The sequence below is a fragment of the Heptranchias perlo genome, chromosome 36, assembly GCF_035084215.1.
Source record: "Heptranchias perlo isolate sHepPer1 chromosome 36, sHepPer1.hap1, whole genome shotgun sequence".
NCBI classification, from domain to species: Eukaryota; Metazoa; Chordata; class Chondrichthyes; order Hexanchiformes; family Hexanchidae; genus Heptranchias; species Heptranchias perlo.
Genome location: NC_090360.1, coordinates 10,313,817 through 10,336,963, shown reverse-complemented (window position 1 = coordinate 10,336,963; position 23,147 = coordinate 10,313,817). Strand labels below are relative to the sequence as shown.

The following is a 23,147-nucleotide window of genomic DNA, read 5'->3' as shown; positions in this document are numbered from 1 at the left end:
CTTATCAAAGTATTCTGTGCTGACAGATTTGTACTACCTGGGGTACTGATCAGGCTGAAACCTAAACTGAATTGGAAACCAGGAGTATCCAATACTGGATCATTTCTCTGCAAATGTCCGAATTTTGGCTCAAATGTATCATTTTGGGTTTGGGGTGGATTATCCCTTTAAAATATGGTGGCACATGTGCATTGGAATAAATTGTCCCCATTCAGAAGCACTCTATTCTATTGCTACCCGTTTCACTGTTGTAATTAACAGAGGGCAAGTTTGCAACATGCATTTATGACTGGAACCACAATGGGGACGAAATTGGGCCGTGTAACGCCCGTTTTGTAGGCTCCAAAGTCCCCAAAATGGCGTCCGAGGTGCGCACGTATGCACACTTCCGACGTGAAGTGCACAGGACGCCATCTTGGTAAAGGCGTTTGCGCACGCGCACCTAACGAATGCTGGCAGCGTGTAGAGTAGGGCGATTATGACATAAATTAGTGTGCAATTTGGAACTCCAAGCTCCAGCCAACACACTGTCTTAACATCGCACAGCTGAACAGGACTTAATCGGCATGAAGAACCCCCCTCTACCAGCACTATTTAAAGGGATCATGCAGGAGTTACAGGTCAGTTGCTGGATTAGTTATTCTGGCTGCTGGTACAATTGTGCATGTTTGTGGAAGTTTCCTATACTTGGAGAAAGCTGCAATAGTCTATAGAGAGTTGTCTGGTTGGCCTTGCAGTACTGTTAATGGCATTTAAAATAGTGTGCTGAAAAAAAGTTGCTTCCAGACATGGGTGGCCTGCTAGGGCTTCCTCTGGGAATTGAATATGACTGGGAGCATGCAGAGAGGTCACACAGAGCAGGACAAGCTGCCAGAAGAACGAGGAGGAAGAGGTGCAGGGCACTCAGCAGGAGGCTATATCCAACGAGGGTATTCAGGGATCAATTCTCTTTACTCATCTTCAGTGATGACCAATGCATCCGACGGCTGCAGTTCACTAAAGACGTTGCGTTAGAAATTTGTCAATTGCTGCAGCCACAACTGCTGCCTCAGAGCAGGGCAAGGCTGTCAAGTTAACCATGACACTTAATTTTTATGGCTCTGTCTCCTTTCAGGCTGCTACTGGAGGTATAAGCAACATCTCACAGTTTGCAGTGCATCGCTGTATAAGGGAGGTCACTGAGGCGCTGTACGCACACCAAAACAGATTCATCTCGTTCACTCTTGCTAGAGACAAGCAACATGAGCGAGCATTAAGGTTTGCTCACATTGCAGGATTCCCCATGGTGCAGGGTGCCATTGACTGCACGCATGTTGCCATGGATGCTCCACATCAGAGCACCTTGGTGCACGCTGTCTCCCAGGCCCAGCCATTCTTCAATATCTTCCAGCACAGAGTTACTTCCCAAAGGACTTCCTGCAGCCACAGGGCATCCCCCCTTCAAGAGGTGCAGGCTGCCTTTAAGTAGTGCTAGCCACTCCCAATATCGGGGCCCCCTGCTGGTACGTGCAGCCAATCAACAGCGCAGGTAGCACTGGCTGCACGCAGCAATTATTGAAATCGCCAGGCAGCATGAATGTTATGTGCTGCCTGCATTGCTCCGACTGGGCAAGGGTTAATCGCGCACCTTGAGCCCAACGCCCGTTTTCAGGGGTTATCCAACATAATCCCCGGTATCTTTTAAAAATTACTTAAAACCTAAAACAAACATACCATGTGACTGGTGATCCATTGAAGGAAATGAATTCCAGGGGGAGTATGCATCTCTGGTAATCCAATTGGGTTGGGAGTGAGTGTACAATCTTATGGTAGTAGAATGTGCAATACCTGTACATCTGGTACTGAGGCTTCCAGTAGCCTTATGATACTTGTGTGTCCTTGACATTCTGGTGGAAGACTGATTGGTATCTGACATGTGGTAAGGATACATCTATTTGATTCATCAAACCCAACTCAATGACAGTAACTGGCTTGAATTATGTTGACTGGACTGAATCTAGATAACAAGTAAACCTGGCATCATTGGCTTCATATAAAACAGCCAAAGAGTACTTAAAGGCTTCGTGAATAAAAACCTCTGTGCAAAATATTAAAAAGTCAAGGTATTCAAGGATATAATACTTGCTAAACATTTTTAAAATTTGTTTACAAACACGTGATAGAATGGTGTAAATTGTGTCAAAATGCACCGTGACACCACCAATGTGTATTATTCTGATGAAAATTGTGCAGGGTTCTTCAGGCTTTCCTTCCATCCCAAATAGCAATGGAAGAAAAGATTTGCCAAACATTTTACCGAGAACAGGATCCCTTCAACACTCTGGAACTAAATAACAGAGAGCAAACAAATCTGTAACAACATTTCATTTTTGCTTCAGGGAACAAACGCACAATTCAGCCTGAGGCTGGTGGGGCCTGAAGGTATATTCCGAGTTATTCCCCAAACTGTCCTCAATGAAGCACAAGTCACGATAATAGTGGAGAACTCGGCTGCCATTGACTATGAAAAGCTCCAAGTGTTTACTTTTAAGGTACATGAGTTTTGGGATCCAAGTAGGTTTTGTCAATTTGGATTAACGGAAATTTTGCTACTTCAATAAAAATGCTATTGCTTCCCTGTAGCTCCTTGCTGTCGAATCGGACACTCCGGAAAAATTCAGTTCCACAGCTGACATTATCATTCATCTGGTGGACACAAATGACAATATTCCCAAGTTCACTTCCGAATTCTACGTTGCACGGATTCCAGAGAACTCACCCGGGGGGTCTCCCGTTATATGTGTAACTGTAAGTGAAGGATGTTTGTGTAACGATCTCGTAAAGCTTTCCTTTTAAAGTAGCTCCCCAGGTGGCTCAGTTGGCAAAGGCATAGCCTTGCAGACTAGCAGGTCCCAGGTTTGACTCCCAGTCTGTGCTAAGTTAGCTGGTCTCAGCCGGTGTGGTAGTAGGGCAGCGACAATTGGTTGCAATGGTCCTAGGGAGGGGAAAGTAAGCCTGATTTCTATCCAGTAACCACTGCTGCCAAATCTTCATATGTGGATATCAGATGGAGGCAGGGTTGGGCTCCATTGTGATACCCTCAATGCTTGAATAGTCTGCTGACATTCAGCAACCTTACACTAATTCCAATTGAAATTAAATTTGGGTTCCCTGCACATTTTCACAACTGCGTCACCTCAAAAATGGCTCCAGGCATGGTATCATCCACTCTGTGTCCACCTCTACTGCTATAAGCTGGATAGAATACTAGAGCCTGATTTTCAGTTGCTTCCTAACCTTTATTCACAGAGCTCCACATTACACATACCACACCCTAGATCAGCTCTCTTTTACATGGATACAAGAGAGCTGCGTCTGATATATACCACCTGAATACAATTAGCACTAATTGATATAAATCACATGGATACAATTAACATCTACAAAGCAAATCCCACAGTGCATCTAGCTTTTTGCCAATGTACTTTCTCCTCACGGTCCCTGAAAGCAATGACTCTTCTTGGGGTTCAACTTTACAATTGCTGACGCCCTTTTATCACTAGGCTATCAGGGGAGCCATGGAGTTTCTAATGTCAAAACAGTCCTGGTGCTGAGTTACTAATGCAAAGTCAGCAATTCCATTCTTCAGCAGCTTTGTTCTTGAGATGTGGGCAACACCGACAAAGCAGTATTTATTGCCCATCTATAGCTGCTCTGAGGGCATTAAGAGTCAGCCATGTAGTATGGGACAGGGGCCACATGTCGGCCAGACCAGATTCCTTTCCTTGAAGGATATTAATGAACCAGTTGAGTTTTTACAACAATCCAACAGCTTTTATGGTCATTGTCTGGTGCTTGCCCACAAATGACCAGATATTTCTGGTGGAATTTGAACTCATGACCCCTGGGTTGTTAGCCCAGTACCATAACCACTACACTACTGTACCCTATAACTTCTTGAAATGGTCCCACTTTCATACAAATCTCCTATATCACTCACTACCTCCCTTTATGTTGGTAATTACATTCTCAAAGTAAATCCAGAAGCACACAAGTGCTCTTATTTACTTTTCTCACTGTTACGAACCAAGGCAACTGAACATGGAGGGGAGAAATAGGTGGAGAATTAATAACTCAGGTAAATGAATCATGTTGTATATGGCATCATGTGACTGCCGCATTCATTTTCGTGTATTTTTTGCAGCAGGTGAGTAAATAGCTATCAAATATTATAATATAAATAGCACCAACCTTGTCACTATTCAGGACTTTGATTATCTTCATAGGCAAATGATCCTGACTCAGGGATGTGGGGAGAAATCAAGTATTCGATCTATGGAACAGGGGCTGATCTGTGAGTAATATTATATTTTTTTAAAATTCCAAGGCGTAGTTGGAGGTTTAAGTAGAGCAATCCACATAATTAGAAACAAAATCCAATTAAACAAAGGCCAAAATGCACGAGTTTCTGTTGGGTTTCAGTGGCTCTTCTCTTTACAACTGCACTGGCTACTTGAATAAGTGTCTGGCAAGCATTTTTTCCCATTTATTTCCAAGTCTAATGCGTGATGTAAATTAATTCAGAATGTATCACATTTTGTGTGACATCGTGATTACAGCTTGGCTCCTCTCACTCCAAAAAGTGAAGGTTTGCCAAACCCTTTTTTTTTGTGATGAAAATGCCCCTTTTAAGTTTTATCTTAGAATTTTTTTTTCCAGTCTGTCAACATCACCAGATAAACAGGACACATATTCCAGCATGGTGATAGAAGTTTTCCTGTGTGTAATAAAACCATATAACTTCTGTTGGGCCCATAATTCCTGGAGTGGGAGAGGGTGTTATTCGGGCGGATTACTTACCTGGGGGGGGGGGCAGGAATCTGGGGAGGAACCCAGATCCAGTGGGTTTCCACCCTGTTTACGTTGTGTCCCAAATTGTGATCAAAGGGATCATGCAAGTCTTCCACCCACTCTCCCTACGCCTGGAGCCAGGTTTGGGGTTGGATCTAGAGGTACTCCCATAGCTACCCTGGGAAACCTGGGCCAGCATGCCCACCCTTAGGCCCAGCAAAGCTGCTCTAATGAGAGCAGGCATGGGCTCAATACAGGCCCCAAACATCTCAAGCAGATTTAAGATGGGATCTATATCCTAAGCAGCCCACTGCCCAGAAGTCTCGTCCTGTTTCACTTCCAGGAGTGGGACAGGGATGCAGGAATTTTGAGCCCATTCTTTTTAAATGGGTTTTAGATTTCATTACACATAATGCACAGAGGACACATTCTCCCAGTGTCCAGGTATTCGATCCTCCTCCCTCAATAGACCAAGTAGTTACAAAGCCAAAAACATTTCAATTATTTTGAGCTCAATATGGCACTTACCACCAAATGCTGGTACAATTTGCCAGTACACGTGCATGAAAAATCCTTTAATGCATGCACAGTACCATTTTCCTTGACTTACTGTACATCCTTCTGCCATCATAAGGGGCTAAAACAACAAAAGTGGAGTTAAGTGCCATAGTGCATTCAAAATAATGAAAATGTATAGTAAGTCCACCAACTGTTGAAAAGCACTTAAATGTAACAGTTGTACCTGCTGAAGTGAGTATAGATGGAACACAATCTCAAGATTACAATAACTATATTCTTTACAATGTCTCCAGAACCATTTCATTGCTGAAGCCAAGTTGGGGGCTTTATTATCGTACAAACTCTTACTGCATTTGTCTGAAATTCCTCTCTCTCCTATTTCAGTGGAGACATTAGCCCAATTATTTTAAGCAGGTTGGCAGCTCCACTGAAATAGCAGAGAGAGGAATTTCAAACAAATGTCTTCAGTACTTGTACTCTAGTGTCCAACAGCGCAATTTCAGGGTTATTTTGCTACAACTTTGTGCCTCTTCTCCCATTGTTCTCCATATTCTATACACGGCAAGTTTCTCAAGAATGTGCCATTAGCCAAATGTTTACAAAGTGTATAATGAATTTAGTATGTTTCAGTGTTCCAGTTGTTAAGTATTTGCTTATAAATTATCACAGTAAATCTCCTCTTAAACCTTTAATTGGCTCAGGATGGACATTGGGGTCACCTGACAGGATTCAGATAAACAAACATGTCAAATGGGCCTTTGCTTGCTTAAACAGCAGATTGAGGGCTTAACCCTAACCCGAACCCTAATGTATAAATTGAATACTTCGTATAATTCTATTTCTTATAAATTACAAATTGAGCATATAATATTTTTCCAAATAATATCTTAACAGGCACCAAGACCATAAAACTTTACTCTAAATTCTGAAACTGAACATTTAGTTTGATCTGCATTTAACAGGTTTCCTTTCTGAACAGCAGTTGTGTCAAAACAACCTGACCTGAAATGTGTTTAGGGTAAAGTCCCAGGGGGTTCTCCTGCTCCCTTTACTTATTTTTCTGGGGTTTCCGCAGCTCCCCTGCCACAGTTTTGGGGGCTGAAGAGGATAAACCCCATGGAAATTCACTCCCTCTGTTTCTAAGCCGTAAGATATCAGGAAGTTCCCAAGTTCAATCTGAGCTGAAATTTGCTGCAGTGCCCTTGGGTTAGGAGGGAAATTAATCCAGGTTCCTGCTCCTGATTGCTATACAGTATCCATACTGGAAGGACGAATCTGTGAACAACGGGTGAGGACAAGACTCACGGTGGAATAGCCTGCTAGCAAACATGATTCAGACTCACAGTGAACAATGTACACTGGGGTGAGGCACTAGAGGGTAACAGCTACCTGTAGAACTCCACTCCAGTGAGGGAGTAATGTCATAAGCAGGAGAGAGGAGAAAATGCTTAAAGCAAAGTTAATTGAAATGGATAAAAATTGAGAACAGTGGCATATTAACAAAGTAAATAACCAGTGGATAGCATTCAGGGATAAAGTGAGAATTAAAGGGCCCCCCAGGAATTGGATGATTCTGGAGTGGAAGTGGTTCCAAACAGAGTGTTTTTCCCATCCTCTTCTCTCCTCAAGCCAGTGATTCTCTGCTGGAGAATGGTTACACCGTCACCAACAGCACTCTGGTATTGTTCATGTGTGACCATTCAAGGTCAGTAGGTGTAACATCATGTTCTCCTTCCAAGCCCCCTCCCACCCAGCCATCTGTCCTATATTCTATCTATAATGGACAAGTCCTTTTCAATGTCAGAACTGTACTTCCAATCATTTGAAAAAACAGACACCGTTTATGTGAGGACTTGAGCTGAGATTGTTGCAGCAGAACTTTGTCCAGCTTCAAGCATCTCCAAGTCTAGATACATTCAGTGGGGTCTGAGGTGCTTTGACACAAACTGGATAACCCAGAAAGACAACTGTTTGACAAAAATGTTCGGCCGAGTCAGGTAAACAGGAGCAATAACATCACTCTTTATCAACAATCTATTTTGTTGCTAACACGAAAATAAAAAGTTGATATCTTTAGGGGGAGTATTTTCCATCCAAGTGTATTACTGCAAAAAGTGGAGTAAAAAAGTACTTTCAACAATATCTACAAACATTTTTGTTTTAAAATCAGATTAATGTTTAAACTGGATGAGTCTGTGCCTTTTGTACTAACACCCCCTCTAGTGGACACTCATCCACACTGTTTCAGAAAAATTGCAAATTGGCAAAAGTTCCTTTAGCATGCCAGACGATATCTAAAAATTATTAAGGTTACATGTGTAATGTTGTAAAATTTTTATGCTGAGATTTTTAAAAATAGTTACGGTACTATTTAACCTACATTCCACCAGCAGCTAAACCAAAATGGGACAGCATGAATTTTGCTATTTATGTGCTATAGCTTAAATAGTACTGCAATCATTTATAAAACCCCACAGCGCTAAGGTTTATTGACTCACCTAGTCCCAATGATCATATTTACAGACAGACCCACCCCATATTGTACAAAAGTAGAGCTGCAATGTTACATAATCAGCGTATAAATAAGCAGACACTACTACATTGAAAACTGCCACGCATTATCCTTCCTTGTCACAGTGTTACATGGAATGAAGGCTAATTAGCTGACCGCATCAACTCAAATTAGCTGAGAGCTGCCAGTTCGTCAGTGTTCTGTTAACAGAGTGCTTTTATTAATATGTAGTTGATCGTTTTATCGCAGAGGTTGATCAGTGTTTTTAAAGCTTCTATTCTCTCAATCCTGCTTTAAATAAGGACATGCTGGACTCAGTACTTAACTTGGCATTAAATTGCAAAAATCACTCAGAGAAGCCTTGGGATGGCTGGCATGGAAAAGTGTGATTGCCTGTTAACGACACTGCATGTGCAAAATGGAAGTGTTCCATTGCCCAGCACAAAAATCCCTCAACTCAGAATCATAAAAGTTTAAAGCACAAGAAGTGGTCATTTGGCTTCTAAATTGTGCCTGTACAAGTCATTGCTAAAGCAATGCAAATGTAATCCCACTGCCCCATTCTCTCCCTTAAATTCCCTGTATCTTCCTCTGCTTCAAATATTTATCGAATTTTCCCTTAAAAGATGCAATTATGAGTCTCTACCTTAACTGCTCCTTGTGGCAAAGCATTCCACATTCCAACTCTGTGTAAAGAAATTTCTCCTAATCTTTCTTTTCATGACAATTTTAAATTGATGAACAATAAAGTCACAGAAAAAAATAATAATTATCAAAACTTTTGAATTGGCATTTGAGTGTGTTAAATGTTCGGTTTTGTCAGAACAACATAACAAGATGGCTGCTCAGTACATCATATTATCAGTGTGTAACTATAGAGGGGTCCCTTATTTTCCTGAATTCTTATTTTTCAGATTTCTGATTCACCCCACTACAGGAATTATTTACACTCAGCCCTGGGCTGTGCTGGATGCTGAAGTACAATTTAAATATAACTTTCACATCAGAGCGGATGATGTGGAGGGGAAGCACAGCCTGGCTGAAGTCTTTGTAACAGTTCTAGATGTAAACGATCACTATCCAGAATTTAATGAGAATATTTTGGAGAAGGTTTTGATCATTGGATCACCTGTAAAAGTTGAGGTAAGGAATAGGAGCTAAATAATTTAGTATATTATTGTCTCCTAATATAGTATACTATAATAGAGACTAGAGAAGCTGGGATTGTTCTCCTCAGAACAGAGACGGTTAACGTTAAGGTTTAATAGAGGTGTTCAGAATTTTGAGGGATTTTGATAGAGTACATCAGGAGAAATTGTTTCCGCTGGCAGGAGGGTCGGTAACCAGAGGACACAGATTTAAGATAATTGGCAAAAAAAGCCAGAGGGGAGATGAGGAAGCATTTTTTTTTTACTCATGCTATGATCTGGAACGCATTGCCTGAAAGGGTGGTGGAAGCAGATTCAGTATTAACTTTCAAAAGGGAATTGGATAAATACTTAAAAAGGAAAAATTTGCAGGGCTGTGGGGAAAGAGCAGGGGAGTGGGACTAATTGGTAGTTCTTTCAGAGAGCCATCACAGGCACGATGGGCCGAATGGCCTCCTTCTGTGCTGCACGATTTTATGATTCTACGATAATGTACAGATGTGTGAGCAGATGAATAAGATCAGAGTTTACAGCAATTCAATTTTCTCAAGTACAGTTTCAGGTTAAAAATGTTTGTCTGGCACCAATATGCAGTGTTACAGAGTGGTGGGCTCTGGATTTGCAGCCATTCCAGTGGGTTTCTAGCCATGTCACTGAGCTCTGGCAGGAAGAGGAAACATTTAAAGGGAGATTCACCCTAAACTTCTATCACCCACCTCCCTGTGGCCAGTACAGAGCATTGCCGGAGACCTGGGAGCAGATGGCTCATCTGCATTCTTGATTGCAATTGCACAGTGCATGGGGCATCAGTAGACTGGACGATAATTTATAAAAGTAGGACATTTAGTGTTAACAATGGCACCTGTGACTAGTTCGCATAATATAGCCTGCACTGTGGCTGTGCCTGGAAGGTCAACATCATTGGTGTTGACAACAACGGTGACATCTCACATGAACATCCCAAGGTTCTTTACAGGAGATTGGAAGGCACCAATCAGGAGGTGAGGGAGAACGTTAGGGAAGATGACCAAAGGTGCAGTGAAAGAGAGAGGTTTTAAGGAAGATCTTGACAGTGGGAAGAAGTAGGACGATGGAAAGATTTAGAAAGAGCATGCTGGAGTGCAGGTGGCTGAAAGTTCTGGCACAAAGAGCAGAGGGGGAACATGCATCATCAACCACAGCTGGAAGAGAAAAGGGCACATGCTAGGACATTGGATTGGAGAACACTGTAGAAGTATTGTAGAGCAAGGTCAATGGAGGTCAGTTATGACGGGAGCAATCAGTGTTTGGGATTTAATATGGGATAGGATGTGGGTGGCAGTATTCAGAGTGATTTGGTGTTATGTAAGGTATCGTCTGGGAGGCCAAGGAGCATGTTAGAGAAATCAAGCCTTCAGGTGATGAAGGTATGGATGAGGGTTTCAGGGACAGGGTGATCACTTCTACATCTGGCACTTAATTTTCCTCGAGACCAAAAATCTCAAAAATTGCCACACTGAGAACACATCTCACTGAGGAGGATGGGTTTAAAATTAAATACATTACGGTCCTTTCTCCCCATTAAACAAAGATCACCATAGCACATCTGCGATTATTTTCAAAGTGGAAAGATTTAAAAAAACAAGTGAGAACCTGGTGCCTCCCAATCGGCTTCAAGACCAATTATTCCATTGCAAGATGGCAGCCAATGCAGCTAAGGTGGGGGGGGAGGAGAAATGCCTGCCATCCGATTTGAATCTTATTAAAATTGCCAGCTAGCACTCGGCAGAGGTGGAAATTGTTTTGTCCCACTGCACAGATGAGAAACATTTGCAGTTCAGCTGGATAACAAGCAGTGTTGGTGCCAACATCTTGCCCTCTGTGTGAGTGTTTGGAGTGATCTGATGAACTGTGTTGTGTATATCAAACTTTTACTGCAGGCCAAAGATGAAGATGCAGAGGAGCCAAATAATGTCGTAGATTACTCGATAATGCAAGCAGATCCAGCCAACGTTTTCGACATTGATCAAGCCACTGGCGAGATAGTGCTGAAGTCCTACATCAAATCTCTGGAGGTCATTCACAACATCACCAGAAACAAAGACTGTCAGTGGTCTGTGGTAGTTCAAGCTAAGGACAGAGGTTCTCCTTCATTCAGCACGACAGCTGTTGTGAGGATCGATATTACAGAAGAGGTAAGTATATGTTCCCCGAAGCTGTACACATAAACTGTGCAAGAATGCAAGAGTAAAATGCTACAATCTGTCAGGTTTGGAGGAGTCACTGAGGTGGAGAGCACTAATTCAGAACAACAGAAGATCTCCATCACCTTTTGCATCCATCGATTAGTAATCAGTGCTCCGACATCAGATATGACCTGGCGCACCTCAGCGATAGGGCTTCCAAGTCTCCCTATGGTGCACCGAATATGCTGACTTGAGGGTTTCTTTTTCTGTAGCGGGTGCCTATTATGGGTCTCAACATGCACAGATCTGACTTTTTTCCAAACTGAAATGGAAAAATTAGGTGGAAAGAGTGAGGAATTTTTATTTCCTGCGCTCGTGTGCCATCAACAGGCTGGGCTTAGACGGAGAGTGCTCAGGCTACTTGTGACTCAAAGAGGAAGCTGCCATTTTCTCCTCAGAAATATTTCTGCAGGAAAGCCTCAGTTCTAGTCTTGCAGTAGTGGTTTGGTCCATAATATACAACAATTTAAAAAATAAACAATAATGTTCATTATGGAATCAAAGAAATGTTCATAGAATTGAATGAAATTCATATCTTATAGATGGAATCTCAAGTGCTATGAAGGCAGCTTTTAAACTGAACTGTTTGGAGTGTCTGTAAATGGTTAAAGTTCTCCATATAGGCTGTGTTTTTCCACTTCTCCACTTGCCAGTGGGGGCAATCCTGTAGTAGCCAGTGTACAAGCAGAAAACCCTGACCTCAGGCTCGTTGGGGTAAAAATTCAAACCAGCCAATATCCTTTAAAGTAATTTTTAATCTTGTGTTTTTAACCCAAACTTTAAGCAAAGAAAGTTAAGGTAGAAAAAAAAAGTAATTCTTAACATTTTATCCAGCGCCTCCTTTGCTGATTCTATCTTACTGCTCATTTTACTGTTAACCACATTGCTTTAAAACATTAGTGTCAGGACGGGTTAACATCTGAATGTCACACAGTTGTACAAACTGACCTCAGAACATAAGTTTGACCAAACACTTTGCTCTGAGTTACTGAAACCTGGTGTTTTAACATTTCCAGATTAAATCAAGACTAAACACTTTTATTTTGGGCCTAAGGAACCAGCCATGGAGAATATTTAGGATTTGTGTGAGCATGATCATCCTCATTGTTGCTCTAACAGTAATTATGTCTGGCCTGATGTTCTGGAAAACCGCAAAAAGATCCAGAACACATCCACGCTGCATGGCCCGAAAAATTGTCAAGAGACCACCACAAAAAAAAAGTGGCTGATTAGTGCCCGTTCTCTGGTGGTGCAGGACTGCACATCCACTTATCCTCAATATGTCGGATGAGACACATAAAACATTTTTATTTCCTCTTCCAATACTTACACTGTGCAGGTCTGTAAAAGAGTACAGAAGTAATAATAAATGGATGTGTGATGGATTTTGTTTTTCCGTGCAGTGGAATCATTCAGAATAATGATTTTTTTTTTGCAAGAGTGCAAAAAGTCAATGGGAATCACCGATGGGTGGAATTTTAGAACTTGTACTAAATTTGCATTGTGACGGTCATTGGCTGCATACCTTGCACTGGGTGTATACCAGGCTGCATGGCAACAAGCTGCATTGATTCTCCAATGTGTTATGCCACTGAATAGGCCACAGTTTTCTCAATTTGCTCCATGGTTCCCCCATATGGCAAGCTTCTAATCCTGGTCATCATTCTATCTGAGGCAGGTGCCTCCTCACAGGTGAGTCACCCTGGATGGCTCACACACATCTAAACGAGTGGCTTAAAGCTGACTTTGGTAGAGGCCAAGGAGCAGGTTGCTTATCCAACTCTCAGCTGGATAATGATCTAAGGACTTAAAATTGGGGAAGAAAAATAACCTTTAAAACGCACAAAAGCAACAAATAAGTAAATGAATCTACATTACACACTAACTGAAAATCAACCTTGCGACCTGGTGCTTGTTTTAGTTGAAAGCAGGAGACAAACTCCATTCCCCGACTATTGGATTTGGCTCCACAATGTAGACCAATAAAACACTTTGGATGAGTGTGATCCAGGGAACGAGTGTGGCTTTTGTACACTTGAGAAAATTGTATTCAAAATGGGATATCTAATGAACGGTACACATGTGTTGTACAAATCAAGAAGCTAGTCCTTTGGACTAAATCACTTGTTTTCTTTGTACTCTTTTGCAGACTTCTGGAAATGGGCATATGGCAAACTTTTTGTTGCAATCTAAAGATAATCCTATGAAAATCCTAGGAGTGCTAGCTGGAATAGTTTGTTTTTTTGTGATTCTTACGATCTTAATTTCAACGATCATGTTTTGGCGGAACAAAAAGTCCAATAGAGTTGGCCCTGTGAGACGTATCATAAAGAAGAGGCCGATCCATCAGTCGCAGACTCACAGAGTGGGATGGTTCCGAAGTAAGAAATCCACCAAAAAAACAACTGGTTTCATGACTTCCGAGGCTAACCAATATTTGCAGAATGTGAGCACTAACAAAAACGGTCCAGCCCTTCCTCTGGCTTTGCCATGTGCACCTTTGCTTCCTCCTCCCCCGACTATACCCCCGGCCACACTCAACAAACCAGATTGGAATCTGCCTACGGTGTCAGGATCTCTCAGTCCCAAAAGGAGCTATATCCCTCAGCAGTCAAAAAGCAAGACATCGAACATCAACAGTGCCCTGGTCTCAGAGCTCAAACAACGCCTGGAAAAGAAAATGAATGAAGATGCTTCTAGACTTTACTTATAAAATGTTTTTTGTTACAATAAAATCAAGTACATGCTGTGATTGAAATGCTTCACGGATGGTTTCTACATATGTCAAAAACATGATTTTGACCCCGAGCAGGGAAGGAGGGGTTGGGGGGGGGTTCAAATTGCGGATGGGAAACCCGGAAGTGCGGGTATCCCGGACGTCCTTACGATTTTGACGTAAGGATGTCTTTTATTTTTGTTGTTGGTTTGCAGTCCGACTGGCCGGCCTGATTGACAGGCTAGCCTCCATCGGACGGGAGAGCAGCCAGGAGAGGATGTGTAAAGGTAAGTTTTCAGATAAAACTTTAATTGTATGGATGGGGGGAGGGGGCGTGGATGGACATGGGGCATGGGTGGGCATGGGGTTGGGCATGGGTGGGCATAGGGGCATGGGGCACTGATTGGCATGGGAGGGCATTGGGCAATGATGGGCATGGGGCTCACAGTGGGGGAGTCATTCATGGGGGGAGGGATTGGGGGTCAGTCATGGGGGGGGTGTCTGGATCGGGGGTCATCACGGGGGTCCGCGATGGTTGGGTGTCGGGATCGGGGGTCATCACGGGGGTCTGCGATCATTGGGGGGTGGCTGCAGGTAGGCTTGTTGGGCCTGGGGGAAGCACTCTTGCTCCTCCAAGCCCACAAGCTGTGCTAGAAGAGCACCCAGCTGCAGTTTTGGGCCTTCTCGCCTTCTCTCACACGGCGTGAAGGAGAAGGCCCGGGAATCCCAGCCCCCAAGGGTTGAAATTGCAAAATCTGTAAAAATGGAGGCCCGCAGCCTCCTTGAAAGGTTTTAGTCACCAACCCATCTCCTTGGAACGGGTTGGTTGCCCACCCCTTGTCCCACCCAGGTGAATACCAGAAATGGGCAGGTTGGAGGCGGGTTAGGGGCGGGTCTAAAATGGGTGCGATTTTCGTTGCCCCCGCCTCCAACCCACCCGTTTTTCAATGTTAAAATCGTGCCCATGGTTATATTATATACACAGTGCAAAGTTTAAAACTTACACAGGTTACAATGGCACAAAATATTTCATTACCTTAAATACCTGCATATAAGTTTACCTACCTATAAGATGAAAGCCTTTGCTTTCCATCTGAAAATGATGCCGTATTAAAACACTCCCATCCGTTAATGCAGCTTCCCAGAGAACAGAAAATTCAGTTTTAACATGTGCTGACTGTTCCACACACTGCCACAGCCAATGCACAGTTAGGGAGTGGATGCCAGATCATCGACACAGATACCACCATCACACGAGAGGACACCACCCACCAGGTGCATGGTTCATACTCCTGTGACTCGACCAACGTTGTCTACCTCATACGTTGCAGGAAAGGATGCCCCAGAGCATGGTACATTGGCGAGACCATGCAGACGCTGCGACAACGGATGAACGGACACCGCGCAACAATCGCCAAACAGGAGGGTTCCCTCCCAGTCGGGGAACACTTCAGCAGTCATGGACATTCATCCACCGACCTTCGGGTAAGCGTACTCCAAGGCGGCCTTCGAGACACACGACAACGCAAAATCGTCGAGCAGAAATTGATAGCCAAGTTCCGCACCCATGATCTTGGGTTCATGTCACGCTACACGTTACCCCACCAGCGAACAAATGTTATCTGTTTTTAATATAATGGGTCATTTGCTGGCTTTCTCTGCCTTCCGGATGTTTCTGCCTCTCTCTGTTTTTTTTCCTGTTTGTTTTTTTGTTGAATGTGTATTCGGGGGTTCTGCAGGTGACACCTCTCTGTCTGAACACGGTGATTGCCTTGGCAACGGGCAGTTGCAGGGGCATTCTGTAAACACCATGTATTGTTCTATATGTATAAATGCGTAGGCTTCGAGGAGCTCCTGAACATTTACCTGAGGAAGGAGGAAGTCTCCGAAAGCTTGTGAATTTAAAATAAAATTGCTGGACTATAACTTGGTGTTGTAAAATTGTTTACAGTTAGGGAGTGGGAGATTGGGAGCCAGAGAGAGGGGAGTGAGAAAGAGAGCACTGGAGAATCCAGAATAGTCAGGAAAGTGGAATTGGGTCAAAAGTGGATGAATGCACTCCCCAGCAGCACCACCACAGTGACTTATATATAAAACATTGACATGGTTTTCCAAACTTCTGTATAACAGTAATTTTCCAAGATCAATTGAGCACATTTCACCCTGTTTTCTAAAAGGAATGACCTGCTATAATTAAAGTCAAACAGCAGCACCTGAAATAGCACTGCAGTAACCTACGGTTTAATTTAAAGCAAACCCTGTTTTGTTAAAGCTACTAAAGGAAAACGGATCCCGCTTCTGGAAAATACTCAAGGAAAACATTCCAGCACATTCTTCAATTAAAAAGGATCTTAGTTACATTTCATTTATGGTTTATCGTTCTTTAAATGGTGCGTTACAAATTTTAAATCAGACATTAGGTAGTCAAAGTGAAAATTGGCAAATTTACAATTTAACACTAACAGGCAAAACATTGAGGACAAAGGAAAAATGTTTGCCACATTAGAAAGTTCGACAAATGCTGTGTGTGTGTGTAGCTTTGACCTTTTTTCGTACAAGAACAGTGTTAAGTTAAGAAAGGCGGTTAGCCTCTGGAAACTATTAACAAATCCAATGCTGTTAATAAATGTGAATCATTTCAATTCTGACCTTGTTGGTTTAGGAATGAAAAGTTTAAACATATATTATTAATTTTGAAGAAAATTAATTATTTATCTTGAGCTTTATTTTTTGTTTCTGGGCTTTAAATGATATACAATATCAAATTTTGTTTCTATTACGCTGACCTACCTCAAATTGCTAATGTTAATCTAATGTCCGATGGCGCAAAGCAATTTTTTTACAGGTATATTTTGCAAAAGCATACTGACCGTATTCTATAGTACCGACCATTCAATTTGAAGAAAATTAAATATTGATGATATCATGTTACTTTGTAATATATTGCTTGTCAGAATAAAATCACCAGAATAGATTAGAGATATGATCACAATCAGTGGTACAGTTAAAAGCAAGCACCTTCGTTTTATGCTGTGAGACACTGGTGTACAAATGCTTTATGTGCTCATATGAAATTCCTTCTATTTTAATGGAGGCATTTTAAAAGATTAATGTGTTCATTAAAATAGCGGAGAAAGGAATTTCATACAAACATGTCAGGCGCTCCATACTTTTCCATGGAGTAATTTCATGGCCAAGAAGATTATGTAGCTATAATTGAGCATGCTTTCCAGCCCAGATTATCACTTGAATCTGCCTGCTCTAGATTAGATAGATTTGGTGATTTGTGCCCATTCAGTTAAGTGGAGCATCACCTGAAAAAAGTTGGTGGGAGGATGGAGGAATTTATCTATTATCCCTTATCCTGTGCGGGTAGAATGAAAGGGGGAACGAGGGAGAATGGAATGACTGAAGAGATTGGTGTTTCCTGTCTCATCTGCAACCAGTGTTGGGGGGAAGTGGTAGAGGATCTGAACTTTTGATCTCATCCTGTGGCTAACGGAAGGACATATCTTGTCTTGAAATTGGAACAATGATGGAAGTGTGACTCATCTGTAACCAGTGCACCTCAAAGATGCTTCAGTAGTGGTTATGTAGAACTCAGTCAAACTCCCTACATCTCCTCTTTAGCTAAGGGAAGCTGTATTTAGTTGAAAACCATTACCAAAAGATATGGACAATGAAACTGAGATGTTGGGAGAATAGCAATGGGACAAAGCGACAAAACCAGGAGCACTTTATTCTGCATAGTTCAGTGAATATTCAAATGACCTAATATTATTATTTATGTACTTCTAAAGAGTTTAATGCATTGTTAAGGCTTCCACAGACCAAATACAAAATAAAGGCGTTTCAGTCTCGAATGTCTCTAATTTACTTTTTTCACACTTGTCAATCAGGTGGATTAATGCCTTCATATATTTTGATGGCACATAGATTACGCCTTAAAATATGTAGCATCAAAATACAAAACAATATAACATCATAACATTTGAGAATTCATCAGTAAAGTCATGACAGTAGGACAGGACTGAAGTTGACGTCTAAAATTGGAATTTATGAGTTTACAACAGGTCTTGTGAAAATATATTTCATAACCTTTTCCCAGTGTTAAAACATGCTGATTTGTATTTTACATTCTTTTGAAAAATAAAATTTGTGTATTGATTAATTCTGATTTGGCAATGCATCTGAACTATTGTCCTACATGTTTCATACAGATTTATGCCTGTTTTAGCTGAATATTAATTGCAGCTTTACTTTAGGTGATTATATGTCCTTCATTCTCCAACTGTCCAGCTGCTCAATATAAAACCAGTTGGAAAACCACCTTACTTGAAATAAATTTTGGGGTGTATTTTCTGCACGTCAAGATGAAGGTTGTTAGAGTTGGGACTGCAACATATCTCCACCTCTTGCACCCAATATCACATTCAGTCAGGCATAGCACAAAATCGTGGCCAGTGGGTGCCTGGATTTCTGTTGTGTGCTTGCCAATGGACCCTCTGCTGAGGACACGGACTCCATTGTTACCATATCACCCGACTGTGCAGATTACACTGGGAAATTCCAATTTTAGACGTCAACTTCAGTCCTGTCCTACTGTCACGACTTTACTGATGAATTCTCAAATGTTACGATGTTATATTGTTTTGTATTTTGATGCTACATATTTTAAGGCGTAATCTATGTGCCATCAAAATATATGAAGGCATTAATCCACCTGATTGTGAAGTGTGAAAAAAGTAAATTAGAGACATTCGAGACTGAAACGCCTTTATTTTGTATTTGGTCTGTGGAAGCCTTAACAATGCATTAAACTCTTTAGAAGTACATAAATAATAATATTAGGTCATTTGAATATTCACTGAACTATGCAGAATAAAGTGCTCCTGGTTTTGTCTCTTTGTCCCTGACTTTTAGGACCTGTCCCTGATTTTCAAGTTTATAAGTTCACAAGATAATTACAGACAAGGGAGGCCATTCGGCCCATTTTAATTCAACCATCCAGAATCATCCTACAGAATCCCCCATTGCTTCAAAGGCATAATTGCAACACACCATCTTTGCTGCCAAATGAGTGCCAATGTTGCCTCATATTAATAAGAACAAGGTTGAGACTGCCAAAGTCATTTCACTTCAGACCTTTACAGGCAGCAGGCAGAAGAGGCTTTTGTTCCATTAATCTGGGCTGATTTCAGCAGACTGTCAGGAGCAGATTAACTTCCATTTAACATCCTGAAGATTAACTCCATCCATTTTAGCACACTGTGGGGCCCATGTTCCAAGTCCATTTATTTATCACATTTTTTTTATACATATGCTCATTATGGTTAATGTGACAGTAATGGTTTGCCAAATAATTGCAAAAAAGTGAAGAAGTAATTGGGAATGATAGCATTGCAATTTCTGTGAGGCCTGAATGATTTCGTCTCAAAGTTTTTTTTCTCCATATCTCTATTTGTCTTTTAACTCCCTCTCTGGCCTCATTAACCTTATCTCCATAACCTTCTCCAGCACTATAACCCTACCCCCCCTGCTCCCCCCACCCCCCCAAAAGGCTCTGTTCCTTTAACTCCAGCCTTTCTTTCCCCTCCTCCTTTTGCGATACTACTGCTGACTGTGATTTCAGCCACTTACATCCCACTTTCTGGAATCCCCTCGTAAAGCACCTATGCTTTGCCACAACTCTCTCTTCCTTTAAGGTGCTCCTTAAAATCCACCTCTTTGACCAAGTCTTTGGTCACCCCTCCTTCTTTAACACAGTGCCAATTATTCCCAAGCCTTTGTGAAGCACCTTGGGATATTTTTTGTATGTAGAGGCAGGTGGCCTCTACCAAAGCCTTTCCACCATCTTCAAGGCACAAGTCAGGAGTGTGATGGAATACTCTCCACTTGCCTGGATGAGTGCAGCTCCAACAACACTCAAGAAGCTCAACACCATGCAGGACAAAGCAGCCCGCTTGATTGGTACCCCATCCACCACCCTAAACATTCACTCCCTTCACCACCATCGCAATGTGGCTGCAATGTGTACCATCCACAGGATGCACTGCAGCAACTCGCCAAGGCTTCTTCAACAGCACCTCCCAAACCCACGACCTCTACCACCTAGAAGGACAAGGGCAGCAGACACATGGGAACAACACCACCTGCACGTTCCCCTCCAAGTCACACACCATCCCGACTTGGAAATATATCGCCGTTCCTTCATTGTCGCTGGGTCAAAATCCTGGAACGCCCTACCTAGCAGCACTGTGGGAGAACCGTCACCACACGGACTGCAGCGGTTCAAGAAGGCGGCTCACCACCACCTTCAATTAGGGATGGGCAATAAATAGTGGCCTTGCCAGCAATGCCCACATCCCATGAACGAATAAAAAAAAAAGCAATTGAATTTATGCATATCTATCTTCTGATTGTATGTAAGATTTACAACTCATTTTGCCATGCAGCAGGGCAATGGCAAAGATATATCATTAGGTCGTCCATAAGTGAGAATTTAGAATTACAGAAAGGGAGGGAGAAACAGAGAAAATTAAAACTGGTCACTATGTACTCAGATACTCAAGAACTAATCCATACCCAACAGCAAAATTCTAAGATGATGAGCAGAGTTTACTCTGTGTTCTGTACAAGTGGATCTGCTATATTAACAAGACTAGAAAAATCAGCAGCTATGCTTCATTTACTTAAAAGGACATGCACCTTTTGATCCCGCAATGGATCAGACTTGCTGCAGTCTACGATTTTTAGACAAGATGCAACAACTTTTGTCAACTTATTATAACCTACAATCGGTACAAGGACTGGATCACTGCAATTGAGCAAACCTTACCTACAACTAAATGTTACAACCAGCAGACCAGGTGCCTGTTAACTGGCTCATGCTATATTAAAATGCTTCAGTCACTGTATCCCCACGGTACAAACCTAGAACAAATGCCTGAAGTGCACTACGCAGAACTTTAATCCGGATATAACCTACATTTTAGTTGATGTTGGATCAGTGAGTTGAGACCATGTAAGCAGCTTCTGTGCCCTTTTATCTCAATATGCTGCTCTTATATAATACTATCATTTGATGCAAATTGATTTTAGTCAGACTCCATTTAAACTGTGCATACCATTTAATAAAAATCTAAATATCACATCAACACTGTTGATATTTTAATCATCATCAATTTTGAGTCAAATTTCTCTGAAGGAGAACATTCTCATTTGTCCAGGTAAAACTAGGTATCTTTAAATACAACAAAGTTTTGCCAACATACTGTCCTTGAAATTCTTTTTATTTGAGTCAGTATTCTCAGTTTAATATCACAGGATTCCATCAGTGATTTAAATTTAGTTTTATTCACACTTTCTCTTCCTCTTATGTTTTAATTATTTATGTGCGTATTTATTATAGAATCATAAAATCATAGCAAGTTTGCATCACGGAAGGAGGCCATTCGGCCCATCGAGTCCATGCCGGCTCTATGCAAGACCAATCCAGGTAGTTCCACTCCCCCGTAGCCTTGCAAATTTTTTCCCTTCAAGTGTTTATCCAGTTCCCTTTTGAAGGCCATGATTGAATCTGCCTCCACCACACCCTCGAGCAGTGCATTCCAGATCCTAACCACTCGCTGTGTAAAAAAGTTTTTCCTTATGTCACCTTTGGTTCTTTTGCCAATCACCTTAAATGTATGTCCTCTGGTTCTTGAGCCCTCCGCCAATGGGAACAGTTTCTCTCTATCTACTCTGTCTGGGCTCTTCATGATTTTGAATACCTCTATCAAATCTCCTCTCAACCTTCTCTGTTCCAAGGAGAACAACCCCAGCTTCTCCAGTCTATCCACGTAACTGAAGTCCCTCATCCCTGGAATCATTCTAGTAAATCTCTTCTGCACTCTGTCTAAGGCCTCACATGCTTCCTAAAGTGCGGTGCCCAGAACTGGATACAATACTCCAGTTGTGGCCGAATCAATGTTTTATAAAGGTTCATCATGACTTCCTTGCTTATGTACACTATGCCTCTATTTATAAAGCCCAGGATCCCGTATACTTTTTTAACCCCTTTCTCAACCTGCCCTGAAACCTTCAATGATTTGTATACATATACTCCCAGGTCTCTCTGTTCCTGCACCCCTTTTAGAATTGTGCCCTTTAGTTTATATTGCCTCTCCTCATTCTTCCTACCGAAATGCATTTTTCTGCATTAAATTTCATCTGTCACGTGTCCTCCCATGCCACCAGCCTTGAATGTATGTTTTTCACTATCCTCCTCACTGTTCACTACACTTCCAAGTTTTGTGTCATCCGCAAATTTGGAAATTGTGCCCTGTACACCCAAGTCCAAGTCATTAATATATATCAAGAAAAGCAGAGGTCCTCGTACCAACCCCTGGGGAACACCACTGTACACCTCCCTCTAGTCCGAAAAACAACCGTTCATCACTACTCTCTGTTTCCTGTTACTTACCCAATTCTGTACCCATGCTGCTACTGCCCCTTTTATTCCATGGGCTTCAATCTTGATAACAAGCCTATTATGCGGCACTTTATTAAATGCCTTTTGAAAGTCCATGTATACCACATCAACTACATTGCCCTCATCTACCATCTCTGCTACCTCATCAAAAAACTTTATCAAGTTGGTTAAACACAAAATGCCTTTAACAAATCCGTGCTGGCTTTCCCTAATCAATCCACACTTGTCCAAGTGACTGCTAATTCTGTCCCGGATTATCGTTTCTAAAATTTCCCCACCACCAAGGTTAAACTGACTGGCCTGTAGTTGCTGGGTTTATCCTTGCACCCTTTTTTGAACAAGGGTGTAACATTTGCAATTCTCCAGTCCTCTTGCCCCACCCCCATATCTAAGGATGTTTGGAAGATTATGGCCAGTACCTCCGCAATTTCTACCCTTACTTCCCTCAGCAACCTAGGTTGCATCCCATCTGGACCAGGTGATTTATCTACTTTAAGTACAGCTAGCCTTTCTAGTACCTCCTCTTCATCAATTTTTAGCCCATCCAGTATCTCACTTACATCTTCCTTTACTGAGACTCTGGCAGCATCTTCTTCCTTGGTAAAGACAGATGCAAAGTACTCATTTAGTACCTTGGCCATGCCCTCTGCCTCCATGAGTAGATCTCCTTTTTAGTCCCTAATCGGCTCCACCCCTCCTCTTACTATCTGTTTACTGTTTACAT

The 23,147-nt window shown here is 42.0% G+C and overlaps 1 protein-coding gene across 1 annotated transcript in view; it reads left to right on the top strand.

Annotated features, from left to right (window-relative positions):
• cdhr1a (cadherin-related family member 1a) overlaps window positions 1-13,963 on the top strand; it is a 29,509-nt gene extending 15,546 nt beyond the window's left edge. The window contains exons 12-17 of the mRNA XM_067972333.1: window positions 2,379-2,531; window positions 2,623-2,787; window positions 4,266-4,333; window positions 8,776-9,004; window positions 10,929-11,183; window positions 13,384-13,963. Coding sequence (XP_067828434.1) covers window positions 2,379-2,531; window positions 2,623-2,787; window positions 4,266-4,333; window positions 8,776-9,004; window positions 10,929-11,183; window positions 13,384-13,947 — 1,434 coding nt within the window. The 3' untranslated portion in view covers window positions 13,948-13,963. The remainder of the gene's footprint in view (window positions 1-2,378; window positions 2,532-2,622; window positions 2,788-4,265; window positions 4,334-8,775; window positions 9,005-10,928; window positions 11,184-13,383) is intronic.
• The last annotated feature ends 9,184 nt before the right edge of the window (window positions 13,964-23,147 follow it).